Genomic DNA, 20,876 nt, shown 5'->3' with positions numbered 1-20,876 from the left:
TTAGGTATTGAACTTTGTCAATAAGTTTAACAGTACGACAGATGTTTACCTAAATGTTCCAGTTGAGAAGGTATAGCAAAAAGAAATGTATGAAGGGAAATCTGGAGAATGTGGTCGAAACAAGTTTGCTCTAATAGGAAATATTTAATATCACGTTGGATGAAAATGCCTCCAACAGTTTCTTTATGGTTTTGTTGCAGCATCAACATGAGTAAATGTTTTATTCAGTCTGTCAGATGGAAATTCATTCAGCCAGAAAACCTCACACATCTCAATAACCTTGACAGTAAAATGTTCGAGGTTTGATTGTCCAAATCGTCCCCAAGAGTTTTTAAACAGAGAAAAGCTTTTACATCTTGACTTCTTTCTGCTGGTTTTTACATGTTTGATTTTTACAGCCCATAATGGAAGCACAGCTGTTGAATGACATGATAATGTCCACCAAAGTATTGTAGATTCTTGCATTTACACTTTTTTTCAGTGTCATAATGAAAGTGCACGTCTGCCTTTAGACGACATGAAAATGGTTGACTCAAGGTCAAAATTCAGCAGGAACTGGGAATAAAAAGTTTTTCAAACTAGCGTCATCTTGTCACCCGCTGCCTGTTTTGGTCCCAAAGTGACTCATTCTGTCAAACAATAATGGCACAAAGAAGATACTACTTATATCTGCAACTCACTGTGGCTAATAAAATACACACTGATGAGGAATCTTTTTTTCTCTGCAAATTTTTGTTGGTGATTGAAAAGTCATTGAATGGAATAAAGTTCAAAAAGAATGGGAAAAAATACACAAAAAAGTGTAACTAAAAATCCTGTCATGTTTCTGATAGTGTTTTAGTTTTTGTTTCTAATAAAAGTACTGTAGTTTGGTCCGAATAACAGTCGAAGTATAAACAATGTTGAGAGACTGTGACTGTAGTTAATTAAATAAATGTTTTTTACTCTAAAAGCTAAGAAAAACCATGGAAAAAAATATTTTATTAACATTTTTGAGACACAACATCTTGAGGGTAATTTGATCAAACTGTTGCCAATCTTCACATGATGACACAAATGTGCTTCTTTTTTTTTTTAGATAATTATCACATAAAAAAATAAATGGCCATAATCTCCATTTAACAAATTTTAAAAAATGCTGCTATTTTTCCTTAAAACAACTGCTTTATTTTAACCCGTGGAAATATTAATGGATAATTTACTGTGAAACATTTACTATAAACTGTATTTTTTGAGTTATTTCTCTGTAGACTTTAGAGATTCTTTCAAATTTTTTCAGCTGACCTGCTCAAATGAATTGTCTGGTTTAACGAAGTGTTTTGAATTGGGCTCAGTTTTCCTGTAATTTTGGGAAAAAATTTTACCGTTTCCAGCACTTTCATGTTTTTGGGATCATAGATCAGATGTACAACAGATTTTCTCCAATGTGCAAATAACGCGATGTACACACGAATGAGCTAAAACAATAATAATAATGATAAAATACTTAAAAGACTTACAATAATATCTCCTAATGAAATCAAACTAGTGACTTTTTTTACATGGAAATTGAACACCACAGTTTAGCTACGACATTTTTGGTCCACAGCCCAGTTCTGATCCTGGTCTCTCAGTCCTGAGTCACTAATCACTCTTTTGATTATAATTAGACCCAGTTTACTGACATGAGTATAATAAAGCCATATTGAATGAAAATAAAGGCTCATAATTACACCATTAAAAACAGGGGAATGCCATTAAATGTGATCATCTGACTGTGTGTACCTTCTTCTCTTTGTCTCATGTCCTCTCCATCCCTCATGTCCATGTGTCCCGCCCGTCATTGTTTGAATCCCAGATTGACAAACAATGGGTAAGTCTCGCTCCCTCCATATTACCTTTCCTCCTCGATCACATCCCGCATTTTCCCTAAACTGTATTAAAAAAAATAGCATCAGAAGAGGCATTTATATTTGTATTGTTGTCAAGAGGAAACATTTAGCGTCACTTTTTGCAGAGTAATGTCAAGTTAGCTGCTTATGTTAACAGTATCCTGAGTTAATACTTGTCGTTTCCCTTGATTATAAATCAAAATGTATGTCTGATTCGTAGAGAAGCCATTAAGTTATTGCATAAAACTTACCAGGCTAAATCCAGTTAAAGGTCACATCTTATATATCCTCCTAAGACCCAGTAATGCATTTTTGTCCTCTGTAGGAGACAGGAGTTTCACAGCTTTACTTAAAAAATAAAAATACTATCCACTGCAAAGGTCATTCCAAAAAAAAAAAAAAGAAAATAATAAAAAATGTATGTAACCCCACAAACGTAATACAAATTGGCAGCTTTTAACACAATAATTGCACAAATGTAACAACTTTCCCACAAATGTAATAACAGTCACCTACCACAAACGTAATACCTGATTTTCCCACAGTGTGCTCCTACCCTCTCCATTGTTATCATAATCATATCCAGACATTGTATTTACATGGTTCAAACATAGGCTTCTATTATACTTAATGAGAATAAATAATTTCCAGTTCTGAAGCTTTTATAATAAAACCTTTACAACATTTTTGCGCATTCTGCTTTGTTCCTCCACTTGTATTTGTAATTAAACACGTATTCATCTGGAATTAGTACCATGTGGTGTAACTGCAACATCTGAGCATTCTAAAAAGGCAAGTGGCACTCTAAAATGGAAGAAAAAGAAAGATGAATGAATATTTATACATGCATTACTTAAATGTATGTGATGTACGAATTTATTACATTTGTGTGAAGTTAGTACAACTTTGGAAACTGAAGATTTTTACTGTCCCACAAACGTAATAAATCCCCACAAAAGCAATAATTATTACATTTTTGGGAAATGAGGTATTATGTTTGTTGTAGGCAACTGTTATTACGTTTGTGGGAAAGTTATTACATCTGTGGGATTATTACGCTAAAAGCCATACATTTTTATTACATTTGTTGGATTATTGTGTTAAAAGCTGCAAATGTTTATTACATTTGCGGTTTATTACATTTGTGGGGAGTTATTACATTTGTGGGGTTAACAAATGTATCTGAAAAACTATTACTTTATGCTGATTCCAATTAAGTTGCTAATGTTAGCAGTAGCCACAGCTAATACTGGTGTTTCCCTCGGCTGTAAATAAAAAATCTGTATTTGAGTTACTGATAATTAATCAAATTAAAAACTTACCAGGCTTACTAGGTCACAGCTTCAAGTCAGTTTCTGACTCAAGTACAGTTACAGTTAATTTTTTTGGACTTAAATTTCACATTATTCATTGTATTACTGAAGCCTGATTTTACACTGACAGACACCGCGCAAATAGATACATGATACTGTAAATATATAAATTTAGCCTTATTTTCTTCAATTAAAATCGATCGGATTGTACAGAAAGTTAAATAAACACATTATATTGTAGATGATTAATCTTCTCTGGCTATTCTATAAAGTTTTTCCAAAAATGGAGCGCAGTATTTGTATTTTCAAGTGTTATTTTTGTGCAATCAACCATCCAGGTCAGGCCGCCCCATTTACCCAGCATCTGACCGATCCCAAACGGCCAATTTGGGTTTTGTGCCACTACAATCCAAACATTGTCCATCTCCGACATCTCTGCAACAAATACACCAGTCACTACACTTTTTGCCTCTTTTGTTTGTTTTGTTTTTTTTTGTTTTGTTTTTTTTCATCTGATTTTTTGGGACTTCAACAGGGGAGTAAACAGACAAGTGCTGAACAATCTGCACTTGACAGTTTAATCTGGAGGAAACTCCTCTGCTGGATTAATCATTCTGTTTTTATGGACCTGGTTTAAGTGAACGATGAATGAATGATCATCTTAAATCAGTGAAAGTGTTCATCAGTCCCTGTCTATGTGGTTCGGGTCATTTAACTAGCATTGGGGGAATCTAAAACATCTCACAGCGCTGAAGTAGCTGCAGCTCAACTAGCAGATAAATGTTTTTAAAAGCAATAATTGTTCTTTTCAGTTGTGGCAAAGACCAAACAATTTCATCTCTTCCCCTCTCCCTTTTGTGGCCGCCTTTGTGAGGGGAAAAAAAGAAGCCAAAAACATGTTAATTGAGGTAAGAAGGGGAAAAAAACAGCTCTCCAGATTTGCCAGAAAGATTTGGTGCACTGAAAGAGAGCTGCCATTTTGTGGACTTTTGGAAGGGCAAAAAAAAAAAAAGAGGACTGGCGGCGGTGACCTCCCTGGACCTGCAATTTGTCAACGATCTGCGCTTTGTTGATTGAAATTTTTAATTTGGGTGTTCTTTAGACGGCCAGTGAAAGGGCATTGTCGCCAAGAGATGAACTCCCATGCTGCTGCTGCATTCAGCGCTCAGCCCCTGCCTTTTTTTTCCTCTCCTTCAAGGGAAAAGGTGCCATGAATATGTTTTTAGGAGGGGGTTAGGGGCAGTGTGTGCATGTGTGTCTGGGGGGGGCAAACGAGACATGAAATGGCGGATTAATTGAATCTTGTGTGAGTCTTTGGTCCTCGCAGCTGGACCGGTGCTTTAGAGAAATACAAGGCTGCTCTAATTGTAGGGAGACGCACAAAAAGTATCCTTCAGATTCCTTCGCGGACGGGAATGTCATTCAGCAGCATAATGGTCCTATTAGCTGCTTAACTCAGCGGCGTTACACGGATGGGAAGGTTTTTCACGCCTCGCCGTGTCGGGAGGGGTGTGTGTGTGTGTGTGTGTGTGTGTATGTGTGTTGTGTGTGGATGTTCGTAGCCTACTGAGTGTTGGAGGGTTTTTTTTTTTTCTCTCTCTTCTGTCTTTTACAGCACAGATAATCATGTTGTTCTGTATCAGGGAGGCGAGGAATCATTTTAGCCTTTGTGCTCTGTCAGTTTTGTGAAAATAATAAAATCCTGCGTCCTCTTTTCTCTCATGTCACCCCTCCACCTCCCCTTCCCCTTAGCAACAGTACCACTCCAAAATCGATGTCCTGATTGATGAGACGTTCAAAGAAATGATTTCCTCCCTCGTCTCAAAGGTAACATTTATCCTCCTGCTGTCTGCCTTTATTTACTGTTTGTCGACAAGTCTGATTGTGTTTTTTCATTTATTTAAGTTCCTGTTATTAATTGTGAAGGATTTATTTACTTAAATGCTATTGAAATAATTTCAGTTATTGATAAACAATTATATTAAATGTTTCTTGAAATGATCCTCATTTAGTATTAATATATTTTGCTTTTCTTTATTTTCTTTATTTTCCTCATTTTCTTTCCTTATATCGAGGTTTTTAATTAGCCATCTATCTTTATGTATTTACTTGTTACAAACAAAATTTTATCTTTCCATGAATGATTTTCATTAGTTGACAAAACATAACAGCTCTGTACAATGAAGAAAATAGACAAACTTTTCTCAAATACTATAAAAATAAAAATGTACAGAGCTTCTAATAATCAACTAAAATACTAAATTGTTGTTTCTCCTGGTTTGTTCAGTTTGCTGCTGTTTTAGACGGCGTCCTCTCCAAACTCTCCAGATATGATGAAGGGACATTCTTCTCTTCAATCCTCTCTTTCACAGTGAGTAGCCACGTTTTTGTTTGTGGAAACAGAGAGCGCCGAGCTGTTTCTTTCACTGCTCACACACAAAACCTGTTATTTGCTGGAAACCAGATCTTCCCGGCTGAACTTCAGTGTCATTCTTCTTCTTCTTCCTCCTCTTCTTCTTCTCTTCCCCTCTTGAAGGTGAAAGCAGCCGCCAAATATGTGGAGGTTCCAGTGAGTTTGTCTATATGCCTCTTGTTCTATTATCCAGCCCGTCCGTCACAGTCAGTTTCCATATTTGTGTCTCCATCCGCATTCAGAGTCTGAGCATTAGGTGGAAAATAAAGCAGCCTGGAAATGCAAAGCGGCTGCACTTTGCATTGAACCTCATTCATGTGCTTGTTGTTTTGTTTTGTTTTTTTTTTTTTTGTTTTTTTTTTAAGTTTGTCATCACACGGTGTTAAACATGTGTGAAAGATAAAGAGGCTTTTTATTCCATCTGCAGCTCCAGTGCCAGAGATCACACAACACACCTAATTAATTGCACTCTTGTCCTTGGAGATGTGTTTGGCTGAAGTGTCAGTTTGTGGGCGGCGGTGGCGTTCAGTGTCGAGTGGTTAATGAATGACGGCGGCGTGGCAAAGATCAGAGGCTGCACTGAGCGGTCGAACAGGAGGAGATGACGTGTATGACGCAGGAGTTAAAGTGTCGAGGTGATGAGGCGTTAACGTTTGGCGGCGTTCAAGGTGTGAAGGGAGGGAGGTTCGGTCTCCAGAATTAGATGTGACACAAAAAAGGTGACCCCTCATTACCGCAGAGTGATTAACAGCTCAAAATTAACAAAGTACAAATCCTCAGCGATTTGAATCTTTGCACGTTTTATGTTTTGTGCGCATAATATGATTCCTGGCATTTTTTTAAAAACCTCCAGTGGGACTGAAGATATTCTGAAGTCAGTTTTTCCAAAAGTCTAGGGCTTCAGTCCAATTGAGAATAGTATCACCCAAATGAAAAAAGAGGAAGCACAAATGATTTTTTTCTTTTCTTTTTTTTGTTTTTCCTTGTGTTTTGCCATTGTTGAATTTTTTATCCACTGATCTCCTTGAAAAAAAACAAGTAAAGTTTACTTCATCCATTTCATCACTATCACCATTTATTATTATTATTATTATTATTATTATTATTATTATTATTATTATTATTATTATTATTATCATTATTATCATTATTATTATTATTATTATTATTATTATTATTCAATAGTCAGTTAATGTCAGTTCCATGTCTGCAAAGTTATTCATCAGTTGTTAAATATTGAAAATGCATGTTGCTTTTTTATTTGACAAAACATAGCAAGTACATAGTGTATAGTGTGGTATTTAAAGTACAAACACAGTGGAGTTTCTGCGTTTTTATAGCTATATAATTTGCTGAATTACGGCTAACACTAGTAATACATGACCTCCCCAGTGATGGAAAATGCATTATTTTTTCTGGTAAAGGTTCATACTGTCTTCCAAGTATAACTGTGTAGATAATTAATTTAGCAGACAGGAGCAGTTTTTACCTGCTTGACTAGCTTCAGCTACTTCCTACGGCTATGTGACTCTTCTGACGAAGGCTACAGGAAATAGCTGAAACTAGTCAAGCAGGTAAAAACTGCTCCTGTCTGCTAAATTAATTATCTACACAGGTGCATTATTTTTTTTCCTGGAGTAATGAGATTCTAAGTGAGATTGGAAAATGTGCTTTGTAATATTAATGCTATCACAGTTGTTTAGTGAGTTGTCCATAAGCAAAATATATGTCAAGATTGTTTATAAGGCCTTTTTTTTCCCTCTTCCTCTTAGACCAGTCATGAACTTGGCCAGTCTATCATATATAACTACATTTTAGACTTAAATCACCAGTAGCACAATATTATCCTTATATATCATGCTTTATATTAGCCCTTTTGATGACATGACTTCCTGTTTAGTAAAAAAAAACAAAAAAAAAACAGGTAAATCTGCTGATATTTTGAATCTTCTTCCTGTCATTAAATCATCTAATTTTCATTAAAACCCAATAAGTGTAATCTTTCTGCAATCCTGTAAAAAGCACATATTGTAGGATATTTGATCTCAGTCCCACATGCTGTATGCTGTCCTGTTGCCTAAATCTTCACTAAATATGGATCGATCTATTATTGATAATAGTCCTCATAAATGTGCTGTTTCCTCCTGTTTGATTAAAGTTGAAGCCATCTGTGTTAAATTACTACTTCTTTTTCAAATAAAATTATATATTTTTGAGCTTCACTTAGTCATCAACCAGCTGAGATAAAACCACCTCACTTAACCTCCTTAATCCTCTGCTCTGCCGCAGTACATCCCACGTATCCCATCATGCTCTCTGGTTCCCTTCCAGACTTCCTCCTCAGCCACCTCCTCCCCTGAAATTATAATGTAACCTCTACCTGGGCCTTTTGGTCTTTTGTGTGCAGGGAACCTGACTCAGGTAAGCCTCTTTTCCAGGTGGGATGAAGGGCTGGGGGCGGAGCACATTTGCTATATGGCTCCGCCTCCACAACTTCTCACGAAAAGACGACGCTTTCACCTCTGAGTGGGAAGACTTTTCCTTTTTGTCAACATTTCGCATGCAAAGAGTGGGCTTCATCCTCAGTGTGGGCATTAATTTGACCTTTAACTGTGCTAACATTGGGATATAGAAAATTGGACAAAATGATTTTTTTATACGTAATCATAAGCTTTTTCTTCCTGGACGCAGCTTCGTTTTAGTCTAATTAAGGAAATTCATCCTCCCTTTATATCAAAGATGTGTATCCTACTATAGTTAATCCACTGGATACCAACATAAAACTGGCTGTCAATTTCCAAGTTTCCAATGGATTGACACTTGTTCCATGTGATTTTTACTAAAAAATTAAATACTGCTCTGTATTATGTTAATGTCTATGGAAAAACTACTAAGTAGATTGTAGAGTTTAGAATGAATTTGTTAAACTGAAAACTACAATAGAACTTTAGTGTCTGTATTAGTAAATGAACAACCTGAAGTTGCCTTATTTTCTCACACTCTAAATTAGTAGTTCTAGCTGATATCTGTGATTTTAAAATGTTCACCAACTGTTTATTTATTGAGGTTTAGCAGAGAATTCAAGCCTGATTCAGTTTGTTGTGCCAGTTTATGGAACTATAATGTTGGCTAACTTTAAAACATAAACACCCAAACAACTGCCGACCAAAATCATCTACTGATCTAAAATGTTTAATACCTGTTGATCCACTAATCCTATCAATACGTGTAAATAATTAGTATAAAATGCAGTTTGTCATCTCTTCATGTTCATCAGATATGACCCATTTGGACGTTCAGAGACTCCATAGTGAACGTGGAAACACTGTCATCTTCTACAACATTGATTCACCAGTAAAACCCATGAAGTTTGACCAATTACAGTGCTTGTACATGCTTATTTTTGTGTTGCATTATTGGTATCTTTGCTTAAAAAGTCACTTTTTTTCAGTTTTCTTTGTTTTTTGACATAATAACCCTGAACTTTTATCTGAGCGTTAATGAACATCTACAGGATCAGTGAATTAAATATAGGAAAATACGTGATATTCACTGAAAAAATGTTAAATACACGGGATAATATGAAGGGTGATGAATCAATTAAGAAATGTTAAATCTAGAGGAAAAGTCATTTGGGAACTGTCACAAAAGTAATTCTGGGTCTTTAGGGGTTAACTAACATAACTTTAGCTCTTTAGCTCCTATTATCCTGTCATCAGGTGGAAGTGACGCCTGTTGACAGGATCATATGACATCTGACATCTTCAGTATTATTTGACATGTGGTTTTAACCATCGTACGCCTTTATTATATTTTTAAATCAGCAGTTAACCTGATCAGCAGCTATTTTTACTTTTTAGTCCAGCTATTACAGTGGGCTGTTTTTAACAACAGCAATTCTCATTCTAGCTTTATGTCAATGGATGAAGTGCTCTGGTTTTCCAAATTTTTATTGACTTTGAGATAAAATGTAAATGTTGTCAGTGGAACTAGTGAGAAAAATTGCAGTTTTTGCATTTTAATAATGCAAACATTAGTTAGGTTTCCTATATCAGCCTCGTCTTTATTTGTGTAGCAAGTTTTTAGTACCGTGAATTCCTTAAAAATAGTACTTTATCATCTAACAACCCACTCTTATTCTATTCAAAGTTTGACTGCAGGACTTTTACTGGTACATTAGGACTGTGGGTTCACATTGCTAACACTTTAAATGATTGGAGTTGATGAGTGCTGATTCACACGTGTTGAACAAGACTGACGTGTTCACGCCTGTACAGCCAAGACGGCAGTGACTGACAGCTACAGCCTCGTATCAAACATATGCATGCTGGCAACACAGGAACACAAACATTGGAAGAGTCATCATTATCACTGGCTCTTCACCATCTTTACCACAGCACCACCCTGCAGGGCCGCTCCCAGCTATTCTGGGCCCCGAAGCACCACTTTAGTAGTGTCTGAGTTTAAGATACTGACTGTGTGTCTGAGTCCTATTGTGGACTTTAACATCCTCTCTAATAATGGCACCAAAAAAACAAAAAAACAACTCCTATTGGATCATCTCTGAATATAACTGCTGTGCACTACAGTTGTCATTGTTATTATAAGTGCAGATGTTTCTTGGGTCTTTTTTGCTAAAAATGCTCATTCTGTGAAAGTCTAGGAAACACTATCAAACAATGCAATTTTTGTAGCTTTCTTATTTAATTTTTTTCATTTTCAAAGTATTTTTCTGTCTTTAAAGGCTAAAACTCCTACTGCTCATATGTCTTCTTGACAGTTTTTGTTTACCTTTACTTATGTATAATTTTAAACCTCTGAAGTTTATCCAGATGGTGTTTTCCTGCATCATCCCTGTAGAAATTAAAAAAAAAAAAAACTGGAAACAATATGGCAGCAAGGTATTTTTACTTTCACTGTGTTGACTGGCACCTGGGAAGTTTAGTTTTCAGCCTCTTGGGCTCCTCCTAGTGATGTATAGCATATCACATGTGAAATGATCAACATAGGTTATTGTTCTAGTTTGTTTCATCTTCAGTTATTTGCGTTATATTTTTAAAGTATGAATGTTTGTCTCTTCTTATAATTTGATATGAGAATAACTTCTATTTTATCAAGGTTTTTTAAATAACATTATAGATCAACCATAATAAAAAATAATGACTTGATATTAGAATTAAAAAAAAGAATGCTGGACTGCTGCTGGACATAATACTGTATGTAGAGGTCAGCAATTTAACTTATTTAAAATGCATTAAAAATGTTTACATTGAGTCATCACTTGCTATAAGCACATGTTTGAATCATGTAAACACAACTATGATGAATTATTAAGCGACTTAATTCTGCGGTGTACAAACACACATTCTTACACACACCTTGTGCACCTGGCACAAATGAAATGCATCCTAGACAGGATACTCGGCTGGTAGTGGTGTGTAATTACCTGGCATTTCACTGCCCTCACCCTCCCCTTCTAACTGCTCATTATCAATGGTTCTCCACCCACCCACCCCCCCACACCAAAATTAAATCCTCTGTCTGTATCCGAAAAGGGACGCCGGTTAATTTTACACTCTCAAATTTTATGTTGTCAAATGTTGACAAGCAACCAGTAGGCCATTATCCCGGCGCAGAGCGGATTATTGGTGTTTGGCTACAAGTGAAGAAACAGCGAAGGAGACAAAACAGGCAGAGCGTGACAAGAGCACTGAGCTGCTTGTATGTGTTTTCTTCTTTTCTTTCTGTCTGTCTGTCTTTCTTTCCTCTCGTGTTAAAGTCTTAATCTCTGTGGCTGGAACTGTGCCGACGTCTCCGATCTGTCACGCTGCTTTGTCACCTCGTCAGGAAGAGAGAAAAGAGAGGTGGATGATTGAGGCTAAGCCTTGAGGGGGTGGGAAAAGGAAAACCGATGCCTCCAGTGACAACAGGGGCACTGATATGTTGCCACGAACACACTTGTGTGGTAATACAGATTTTTTTACCATGCTCACACAAGTAGATGTTAATTTATAAATGCATATTTTAATCAATTTATATCCCTCCAAGTGCAGGTATTGATTTCACATATACAAGTATAAAAGTATGCAGACCCCTGAACCCTCATGTCAGTCTCCTGGAAATTCAGCTTCCATTTTTATAGATATGTTGAAGCTAGTTGTAAGTTTTGCATCCCTGGGAACTGCTATAAGTGCTTCATCTGAGTCACATGACTGGAAGATTATCTTTTCCTTATATTGACTCTGGCTTCATGTATGTATGTATGTAGCTGCTGGAAAACAAGGAGTCACAGAAGTTTGGAGGATACATTGTAAAGTGTGGACAGTGTTGGTTACAATGTCAATGAGATGATCAGTATTAGGCCAAGGAGCACTGATCAGGCATTAGTAAAGGAATTGATAAACACAGATAAGTAGGGTAAATATTGGTACTGATATCAATTAAATCTCATTCATTTCCATCCCCACCTTACATGTAGCTAAAACTGGCTCATGGCAGGAGGTATCAGGCAGTGATCATATCTCTGGTGGCACAGAGCTGGAGATGATATGAAAGGTGGAGCAGTGCCAACTACATAGCTTAGTGTGTCTTTTTGCCACCGGCTCGATGAGTACTAGATAAAAGCTGAAAAATGGTTTTCACAAAGATGCTCAGAGAGGTTTTAAGGCCCATTTATGCTCAATGTTAAATACATATATGAGATGGAGCGTTCTGTCTGTCCTCTTAGAGCTTGTGGATGCAAACCTCAACTGAGGAAACAGAGCAGAACCACCAAGAACCGTGGGGGCAGTGTTGAAGAGAATAATTTCTATAAATGATGAAACCTTTTGAAAAATGTTGAAAAACTACCAACATATTTACAAGTACTAATATTGTTAATATCTGCATTAGTAATACCTCCTCTGTCATCGTTATGTTTGTAATTATTGACTTCCTTCACCTTCTTTTTCACTCAAAAACTCAACTCTTCTTGGTAATTTGCCCAATATGTTAATTCAGAGGGACGCCCTCTGGTCGATTGATTTACAATCGCTCATTCCAACACAATGGACACATGGAAGTATAAAGGCAGTGGCGTTTACACCATTTGATACAGATGTACGGTACCTATTTATGTACATAAAGTGAGCATAGATGGGCCTTAAGGAGGATGAAGGACAATGTTTTTTCATGGGATTTCCACCGTGTACTGTTAAGGTGCATTTCCTTAAATGTATTTAATGCACATTTTTTAAACATTACACTTTTTTTAATTGGAACAGCAAACTATGGGGGGAAAAGCTCAAATTTCAGAAAATAAAAACAATTTTTTTCACATGCTTGTTGTGGATTTTGACATTTTGTCAATGAAAAATAAATACACATAGACGAAATGAAAACATAATTTTAAAATAACTCATTATCAGAATGAGTCATGTAATATTCTGACCACCCTTGTTTTCTACAATTTCTTGTTCATTTTAATGCCTGGTACAACTAAAGGTACATTCGTGTGGACAAATATAATGATAACAACAAAAATAGCTCATAGTAGTTTAATTTCAGAGCTGATATCTAGCCATTTTCCATGTTTTCTTGATAATAACCAAAATCACTTCAGTTCTTGCATCAATATCTATGGCATTGTACTGACAAAAACAGTGCCATGTTTTCTTTTCTGTCTGTTTTAGTCACATGATACACTCAGGAGTTAATACTTGATTGCATAACCATTATTTTTGATGACTTTTGATGGTTTAATAATTTTTTTCTGCAACTGTATGTAATAGTGCAAGTTGACCAATTTATTCTTTGTGCCATCTATGAAAAACACCACACTTAGTTTTTGGTGGAAAATTAAGAATGTTCTGCTTCTTCTACTGTTTACCAGATCCATGTGTAAAGTAACCTACAGCATCACCTGCTTGAGACACAACACAGTCTGGTTAATTTGGTCCAAGCAGTTTATAGAAATGAATATAATTCAGTGGGAGACTGCTACTGCCAGGGGGATGTGCAGTTCTGTTCTACTACTTCACTGCTGTTAATAGTGATTGAAAATATGGAGGGTCTTCTTGGGAGATAATGTGTGTCTATTTGATTGAAGTGGTACCTGTTTTGGGAAAGTAACAAACTGTGTTCACATATAAAGTACTTTTAAAGTGTACTTGGTAGTAGTTAGTCTTGCACATTGTGTCATCAGGTCTAGGAGTAAGTGGACTGATGCTGTCTGAAGCTACTAAACAGACTAGACAATCCTAAAAATCAGCATTAGCATAAACTAGAAACCCCTGGGAGACATTCCCATGTAGTTGGTCATAGGGAAAAAAATGGAGGAAACATTGAGCTGCACCTTTAACCCATAAAGACCCAGTGCTACTTTTGCGACAGTTCCCAAATGACTTTTTCTGTCTATTTAACATTTCTTAAGTGATTTATCACTATTTGTTATACATTATCCTCTGTATTTGCATTTTTTCTGTGAAAATCAGGTATTTTCCTATATTTAATTCACTGATCATAGATGTTTGTAAAAGCTTGGATTAAAGTTGAGGGTTTCTTATATCAAAAACAGAGAAAACTGAAGAAAAAGCGACTTTTTCCATAAAATGTATCAATAACTGAACATAAATAAAGTGTCTCCATTCATTGTCATTGATCCAACTCCATGAGTTTTACTGGTGAATCAATGTTGTAGAAGATGACGGTGTTTCCACGTTCACCACGGAGCCTCTGAATGTCCAAATGGATCATATGTGATGTCCATGAAAAGATGACAAACCAATTATTTACATGGATTGATACGATTAGTGGATCAACAGTTATTAAACATTTTTGATCACCACATGATTTTGGTCGCAGGCAGCTGTTTGAGTCTTTATGGGTTAACGGGGAACCACCCAAGAATGTACTGATGACTGAAGTAAAAGACACTCAAGAAAATGACTGTACTGGATTGAATGGTCAAAAGAGCTGTTTTATGGGGCTATATGGAGCAAAAACATGCATTTAGATGGAGTTTGAATTGTAGGAATTACAGGTATGAAACTCACAACATCCTCACTGACATAGAGTTGGATAGAGGAAAGAAAAGTAACACATTCCTGAGAGAGGGCAGAGTTGGAATCTTTGGTGGCCTTAGCCATTTTTACAGTTGAGTTTTGTGAAGCAGTTCAAAAAGCTCTGCAGTGATGAGGCACAAAGGTCAGGGTTAACTGAGCTGTTCAGATGATTATAAAGAAAGCAAAGTTGTGGATAGAATCAGCTGCTTCTTTTCATACGACCTACAGTATATGACTTAACTCCCATAGTTGATCACATTTCAGCAGTTGGGGAAAAAAGGATTCTGAAGTCAGATTACATCCCATAATCCAGTCTTGGTTTGGTAGGATTAGGATTCCTGAGGTGCAAAACAAAACAATAGAATAGAATAGAATAGAATAGAATAGAATAGAATAGCCTTCATTATCATTGTGTGTACAATCAGAGTAGGAATTATTGAATTGTATTGTGTGTATTATGAAATTAGGGTGATTCTGATGCCGGCAGAAGGTCAATTTAAAGTGGATTTAGGGAACAAAAATTAATAAAGCTTTGGTCAAATAAGATGACATTTGTATCATACTATTTATATGTTTGTATGTATATGTATATTAAATACTCTCACTTCTGGCTTCAAAAGGTCAAGATGACAATTATTATTTTTTCCATTGACCCTCAAATTGCACAAATATAATGTGCACATAAAAATTTACTTAATGGAAGAACAACAATTTCGCCAAAACTCTTATTTTTCGATTAAATGTTTTTGTGCTTGCAAGAGGTGGTTTTTCAAGCATAGTGCAATTGGTATATCAAGCAAAACTGCAATGGACAGACCTTTTTCCGCAACTAGAGTCACATGAATTAAAAAAAAACGAATGTTGATGGATGTTGCTACACGTTGCTGCATTTACATTCGGACATATATAGTAACAGATCACAATTGCTAATCTACAGGGTGGGGAAGCAAAATTTACAATATTTTGAGGCAGGGATTGAAAGACAGTGTATGACCAGTTAGTTTATTGAAAGTCATGAGAATTTATTTGCCACAAGAAAATTTACATAATAGAAAATGTTTTTATTCTATGTGTCCTCCTTCTTTCTCAATAACTGCCTTCACACGCTTCCTGAAACTTGCGCAAGTGTTGCTCAAATATTCGGGTGACAACTTCTCCCATTCTTCTTTAATAGTATCTTCCAGACTTTCTCCTAATAGTTTTGCTCATAGTCATTCTCTTCTTTACATTATAAACAGTCTTTATGGACACTCCAACTATTTTTGAAATCTCCTTTGGTGTGACGAGTGCATTCAGCAAATCACACACTCTTTGACGTTTGCTTTCCTGATTACGCATATGGGCAAAAGTTTCTGAAAAGGTATGGATAATAGTGTTAGGTATGATTATGACATCAATATATGTTTGGTTTCAAAACAATTGACGTAGTGCCTGCTGAGAAAAAACAACTAAATGTTCATTGTAAATTTTGCTTCCCCACCCTGTATATATTGCACCTTCCCCTCCAAGGTAAAAATAAATAGGATAAATACAATTAATTAATACAACAAATTAATTTAAAATGATAGGAGTAATTCCATTCCTTAAAAGAGTAGACAGTAAAAGTAAAACATTAATTGTAAGAACATGGGTAGTTTAAAAGCCAGTCCTTAGGCAAGGCAATCATCGTCATCAATCATCATCAGTCATAAAAGTAAAATAGATTATCTAATCCTAAACACCAAAAAGTGGAATTCCCCACATTTGGTTCATGTAGATCCAGAATAAACTTTAGAATAAACCAGACACCAGATAGAGAACTTCTGAAAAATGACCTAAAGACATGAGGTTTGGACAGTAAACTCCTGACGCCACCATGGTTTTGATATGTATCTGTATGAATGTGGACATGACCTGAAAGTGCTACAACCGATCAAAGAGGACGTGACAAGTACTGTATCACTAAACTCACAAAACAACATATGCAGTTGAACCTTGTCAGGATTTCTGAGTCTAGGTCTGCCATATTCTCACCTCTCCTGTCAGTCATCAGGCCCGGTTCCTCCTGTCGTCCGATCAACACTGACACCACCCCTCCTTTTCTACTCGCACACCGACCTGATCCCCCCGCAGCCATGTGACCCCACTTTAACCCTTGGTATCTGCAGGTTTTCTTACCCAGTGGTCTGTCTGAATTACAGCTAAGCGTCTGACTGATTGCAGTCTGTCACTCGACGTTAGAGACCTCTGAACCGGCTGCTGCGACTGGTTTCATCACAAAACATTTGAGTTGTAACTATCAGAGAGGGTTTGGCATTTCTTTGTGATGTTACTGAGGGGAGTGTAAAAACAATACATCACTCAGTTATATGGAAACGTTAAGTACTGCATTGTTTCATCAGTACATTTCAGAGATAAACTCGGAATTAGTTGCATTGAAATTCTAATTGATTTATAATAAACCCTTACAATAATAATGCACTTTAATATTTTTCAGCTCAGAGGCTTCATACATGAAATGTGTGTAAATTATAATTATTCATGCTCTTGTAGTTTTTTGTTTTTTTTTTACCGAAAACAATTTGGTTTCTTAGAAGATCTTAATTTTAACAGAAAATATTCAGTTGCATCCCACTGATGAATATGGCAGCTTTCACAAAAGGGATGTGTTTTTAATGTAATGTTCAAACCATATTTTATGCAAGTGCAAAGACCTCTTGGATCTTTAGATCTTCGTCTTTACATTTTATTTTCATTCTATTTCATATTGTCTTCAAATTCCCTTCATCTATTATGTCCTTGATGTTTTTCTTTCTTTTTTTTCTGCCGTGGATCCCATTGTCACCCTCGTCCTCGTCATCTTTCTTTCACATTACTCCCTATAGATGCACAAGGCTAAGCAGTTGTAACTTTCCTACAATAAATACCTCTTAAATATCAAGTTACATCCTGTCTCATACAACTGACTCTAAGCAAGTAAAGCATGAGTGAGTCATGCCTCTGCTGTGTATTATGTCATCTCTGTTACTTCAGGCCACTTCCATCACAGAAGAAAGCAATGAAGTATCCGACTGGCCCTCTTTCCCCCAGCTGCCTGTTCACTTGTCAAGTCACAAATCAGAACATAGACTTTTATCTTTAAAATGTGAGACTTACACTCCCAAATTTATAAACAGCCTCCTGTTTCCTACCTGCCTTTTGCCTTTAAGTAAAGCCAAAAGGTTTCTGCAATTCTGGAGGCTCTGAGGCTCAATTTCCTTGTTTTTCTACAGGGACTTGACGTGCCATGCTCAGCAGCCCTGTAGCAGAACAACAACTCCACCCCCCGGGGGCCAACGCATGCCGGCTCACAGAAAACGGGTGTGAAAGATGTCAAAGCAATTACAATAAGCATTACAGTTGTAATCTCCCCTGACAACAGGGAGTGTGAATGAACAGGGATTTACTCACTTCTCCTGCCTCTGGCCTCTCCACGCCACACCAGCCACTGCCTCCACAGGCACTTAATGTTTCCTCCAACAGCTTTTCTTTGACTCCCAATGCAGAGAAGGTAGATTTTTTTCCTCTTCCTGAAATTGTCCATTTTGTGATGGATTCTAGATGCCAAAACAAAGAAAAGTAATCATTTTAGTGAGCGTTCTGATTTAAATCGACTGCATTTAACCTTTTTATAGTGCACTCATAGAAATACTCTGAAATTCTAATTATTGGAGGACATAACAAGACTTTATTACTTTTGTAAAAAAACAAAAATTTAAAATGATATTGTTATGTAGAAAATCAAGGTCAATGAAGTTGCCGTATTGGGTTCCTTACCCGTAAGTGGCAAAACAAATAAAACACAAGAAGTAAATATAAAAAAAAAAAAATACAAGAAAAACACTTGTAAAGTGAAAGGAACATGTATTTTAGAGAATTAGAACATCACTTTAAAATGTTACAACATAAGTCCTGATCCAGACACCTGTCCACATCCACATTATCCCTTTGAACATCATTCCTTACATTAGTACCATTACTTCATGGTACCTAACAAAACAGGTATACTCACTGTTGAGTTAAAGCAATACCTATGGCAGTAATAATTTTAACTTTCAATATAACAGCTGAAATGTAAACAACACACAGGAACAGGGAGTCTGTACACGCACAAAATAAATGTGTGCAGAATGTTCTGACAAAATTCACAAATAATTAGAAAATAATATAATGAACTTTTCACATCTTGTCTTAATACACTTTCAAATATTTTTGATGAATTACGTTTGGTTACTACAACAGACTAGAGAAAGCATGTTTTGTTTAAGATGTATTTGAGCACATTTTGCATTTGTTTGATAGATTCAGCAAAGAAATAAGAGGATAGAGAGAGTAGGGTAATAACATGCATCAACTGGGTGACACTCCACCAGGTGAACCACTGGTGCTCCATGAAAACTGGATATGTTTAACTTCTGGTTATTATTGTTATTACAAATCAATCTGTCATTGAATTACTGCAGGTGTACCTCCAGTTTTCAAGTCCATGTGTCTGTGCAGAGGGCCAACAATCGCAGCTTGAGAATAAGACTAATGCGGGTGTATCTTTAAGTCTAATACTCTCGATGGCCACTAGATGCTGGTTACCTTATGCCGCGTTTCCACTATGTGGAACTGGCTGGACTCGACTACCAGGTACTAGATACTATTCCTGGAGACCGTTTCCATTGAAGGATACTACCGACTTTAGAGTACCTGGACCTCATAGTGACGCGGTGCATAACTTCCATATTGTCTGCTCAGAGTTGCCAATAAACTCCCTTGTTGCGTGTTGCCCCGTCAAGCTTGCTGAATTATTTTTTGTCAGCCACCAAGGACAGAAATGTCTGAACATCCTTGACCAATCCCAGTGTAGTTTTGTGGGCTGCCATCATGTGGATGAACTTACCGGTATATTTACTGTAAACTTCCGCATTTGTTTTTTTTTAAAACGGCGAGTCACCACACATTGATAACACAATGACACAAAGACAACTCTCTGACCAATCAGTAGTCTGCAGTGTTTACACATCACATTTTAGTATCTCTTCCCCCATATTTGGAACTTTGGCGGTATGGATGCGAAAAAACTACTACCGGATACCAGATTCCAAGTCCTTTTACGTGATGGAAATGCAAAAAGGTCGAGTCAAATCGAGTTGAGCCAGCACCACGTAGTGGAAACGCGGCAATAGACTTCCATTCACCATCTAAGTTAACACTATTACTCGTAGCTTCACTCTGGGCTCGTTTTCTTGACTTGCAACTTCTTACAAGTGTACTGATGGTTCTTTTGTTAATTATTGCTTTGTCAATAAGATTTGTGTTGATTTGTGCCGCGTGGCCTTGAACCAGACTTCTGTGGCCTCAGTTTATTGAATTACATTTTTTTTTTTCCCTGACGCATAACTCGACTGTAGTTGTGGTTATTATGTTTCACTAAGACTCATCAGCTCACATTTTACTCCTTACACTTCAGTAGCCACCACCCTTTTGTCCACTTTGTCGCTTTTGGATTCAGAGAGCCAAGATGACAATGACCAAAATGCCAGTTCGAGGAAATTCAAAAATAGTCGCATCATAATAATAACAGATTAGATTTGTATAGCGTTTTTCTATTAACACATACTCAAAGTGTGTACAGTGGATCCATTATTCATTCACTCACACATTCACACTCTGGTGGTGGTAAACTACATATGTAGCCAATCCACAACGACCCCTCCGACCACCACCAAACATCAAACCACTTCACATGCATTCATACACCAGTGTGAGTAGCAGCACTGGAGGCAAGGTGGGTGAAGTGTCTTGGCCAAGGACACAACGGCACATGACTAGGACAGAGTGGGATTCGAACTGCCAACTGCCAACATGCCTCTTGAGCCATGGTCACCCCATCACGGTTCCATCAAGTTCTTTTGTTAAGTCTGTGGTCTGCATGTTTTGTTTTAAGTCCATTTGTTTGGCCTGTGACAGGACTTGTTGAGGAATGATGAAGAACAAGACCTGTTTTCTTCTGGTGACATTTCTGTTGTTTTTGGAGTCTGTTTTATTGCACTGTATTAAAAAAAACTCTGCTGCTTTAATTCATTTCATTGCTATCATGCATGTGCAGAGTTTAGCATGCTGTCTACTGTTACAGTCTGTCACCAGCTGAATAACAAACAGCACCGATGAAGTCCGATCTGTGTAAAGAACACCAGCAATGTTCATGTTTTCACCAAACTGTGTGCTCTGA

General features: G+C 36.8%; 1 protein-coding gene across 1 annotated transcript in view; it reads left to right on the top strand.

The window, feature by feature from the left end:
- Positions 1 to 20,876, top strand: part of cadps2 (Ca++-dependent secretion activator 2) — a 308,305-nt gene that overhangs the window by 262,668 nt on the left and 24,761 nt on the right. The window contains exons 25-28 of the mRNA XM_030137611.1: positions 1,838 to 1,852; positions 4,937 to 5,011; positions 5,472 to 5,555; positions 5,721 to 5,753. Of these exons, the coding sequence (XP_029993471.1) occupies positions 1,838 to 1,852; positions 4,937 to 5,011; positions 5,472 to 5,555; positions 5,721 to 5,753 (207 nt within the window). The remainder of the gene's footprint in view (positions 1 to 1,837; positions 1,853 to 4,936; positions 5,012 to 5,471; positions 5,556 to 5,720; positions 5,754 to 20,876) is intronic.

This window comes from Sphaeramia orbicularis, chromosome 6 (genome assembly GCF_902148855.1).
Source record: "Sphaeramia orbicularis chromosome 6, fSphaOr1.1, whole genome shotgun sequence".
Lineage (NCBI taxonomy): Eukaryota > Metazoa > Chordata > Actinopteri > Kurtiformes > Apogonidae > Sphaeramia > Sphaeramia orbicularis.
This window is presented reverse-complemented; position numbering and strand designations above follow the sequence as displayed.